At 75.3% G+C, this 1,207-nt stretch overlaps 1 protein-coding gene across 1 annotated transcript in view; it reads left to right on the plus strand.

Moving 5' to 3' along the window:
• The window catches only part of EMIHUDRAFT_225350 (hypothetical protein), a gene marked incomplete at both ends in the record, with an annotated part of 2,832 nt that overhangs the window by 160 nt on the left and 1,465 nt on the right, over positions 1-1,207 (plus strand). Inside the window, one exon of the mRNA XM_005789869.1 lies at positions 34-221. Within this exon, the coding sequence (XP_005789926.1) occupies positions 34-221 (188 nt within the window). The remainder of the gene's footprint in view (positions 1-33; positions 222-1,207) is intronic.

Below are 1,207 nucleotides of genomic sequence, written 5' to 3' on the forward strand. Positions count from 1 at the left end.
CCCGAGATCTCCCGAGATCTCCCGTCGTCGCAGGCGTCGGCCTGCCCGCCCGAGGGCCTCGCCAACACGCAGCTCGACGAGTCGTCCCTACCGCGCGAGGCGGAGGTCGAGGTGGGGCGCGGGCTGCGCTCGGCCGCGGAGCTGGTCGAGATGGGCTTCGCGCCCGCGCGCGTGGCTGCGGCGATGGACGCGTCTGTCGGCGACGTGGTGCAGGCGTTCGAGTCCCTGATGGAGCAGCCCACGCCTCCGGCGGAGCGGCACGCCATCCTCACCGCGCTGCGGGCGCGCTGGCGGCCGAGCTTCGCGCCGGGCGGCGGCGGCGCCGTCTTCTCGGAGATTGTCGGCGCGAGGTGCGATCTCGGCCGATCTCGGCCGATCTCGGCCGATCTCGGGAGGGCGATCTCGCGTGATCTCGCGTGATCTCGGCCGATCTCGCCTCAGCGCGGCGGCCCTCGGCCGTCAGGTGCGAGGACGAGTCGGCGGCGGTGACGCAGCTGGACGAGACACTTCCGAGACACTTCCCCCACCAGCTGGACGAGACACTTCCGAGACACTTCCCCCACCAGCTGGACGAGACCGCCGTCCGGCCGGCCGCCGAGTCGGAGGGCGGCTCCCCGCCCGGTGCATCTCCGCCCCACGCCTCCTCGCCTCGCAGCGGCGGCCCGGGTCGCGGCCCAGCTGGCTCCCCGCCCCAAGCCTGCCCGCGGCACGAGGCGGCTGGGAAGTGTCTCGGAAGTGTCTCGGAAGTGTCCCAAGCCTGCCCGCCGCACGAGACGGCTGTTTACAGCTCGAGGTGTGAATAGGCGCTGTTCACAGCCCGCCGCACGAGACGGCGCTCCGCTCGGCGCGGGACGAGGCCGAGGAGGCGGAGGCGGCGGAGGAGGAGGAGGAGGCGGAGGCGGAGGCGGAGGCGGAGGCGGAGGCGGAGGCGGAGGAGGAGGAGGCGGCGGAGGCGGAGGCGGAGGCGGAGGCGGAGGCGGAGGCGGAGGCGGAGGCGGAGGCGGCGTCCGCCGTCGGCGGCCGCAAGCCATCGCCGCCCGAGTCTAGTACCCGTCTCGAAGGGGGCGCCCCCACCTCCGCGGCAACGGGCTGCAGCCGCTGTGGAGGAGGCGCCCGTGGCAGTGGGTCCAGCGGCGGCGGGGCCAGCGGCGGAGGTGGCAGCCGCTGCGGTGCCAGCGGCAGCGACGAACCTGGCGGCGGCGGCGGC

Source organism: Emiliania huxleyi (genome assembly GCF_000372725.1).
Source record: "Emiliania huxleyi CCMP1516 chromosome Unknown EMIHUscaffold_124, whole genome shotgun sequence".
Taxonomy (NCBI): Eukaryota; Haptophyta; order Isochrysidales; family Noelaerhabdaceae; genus Emiliania; species Emiliania huxleyi.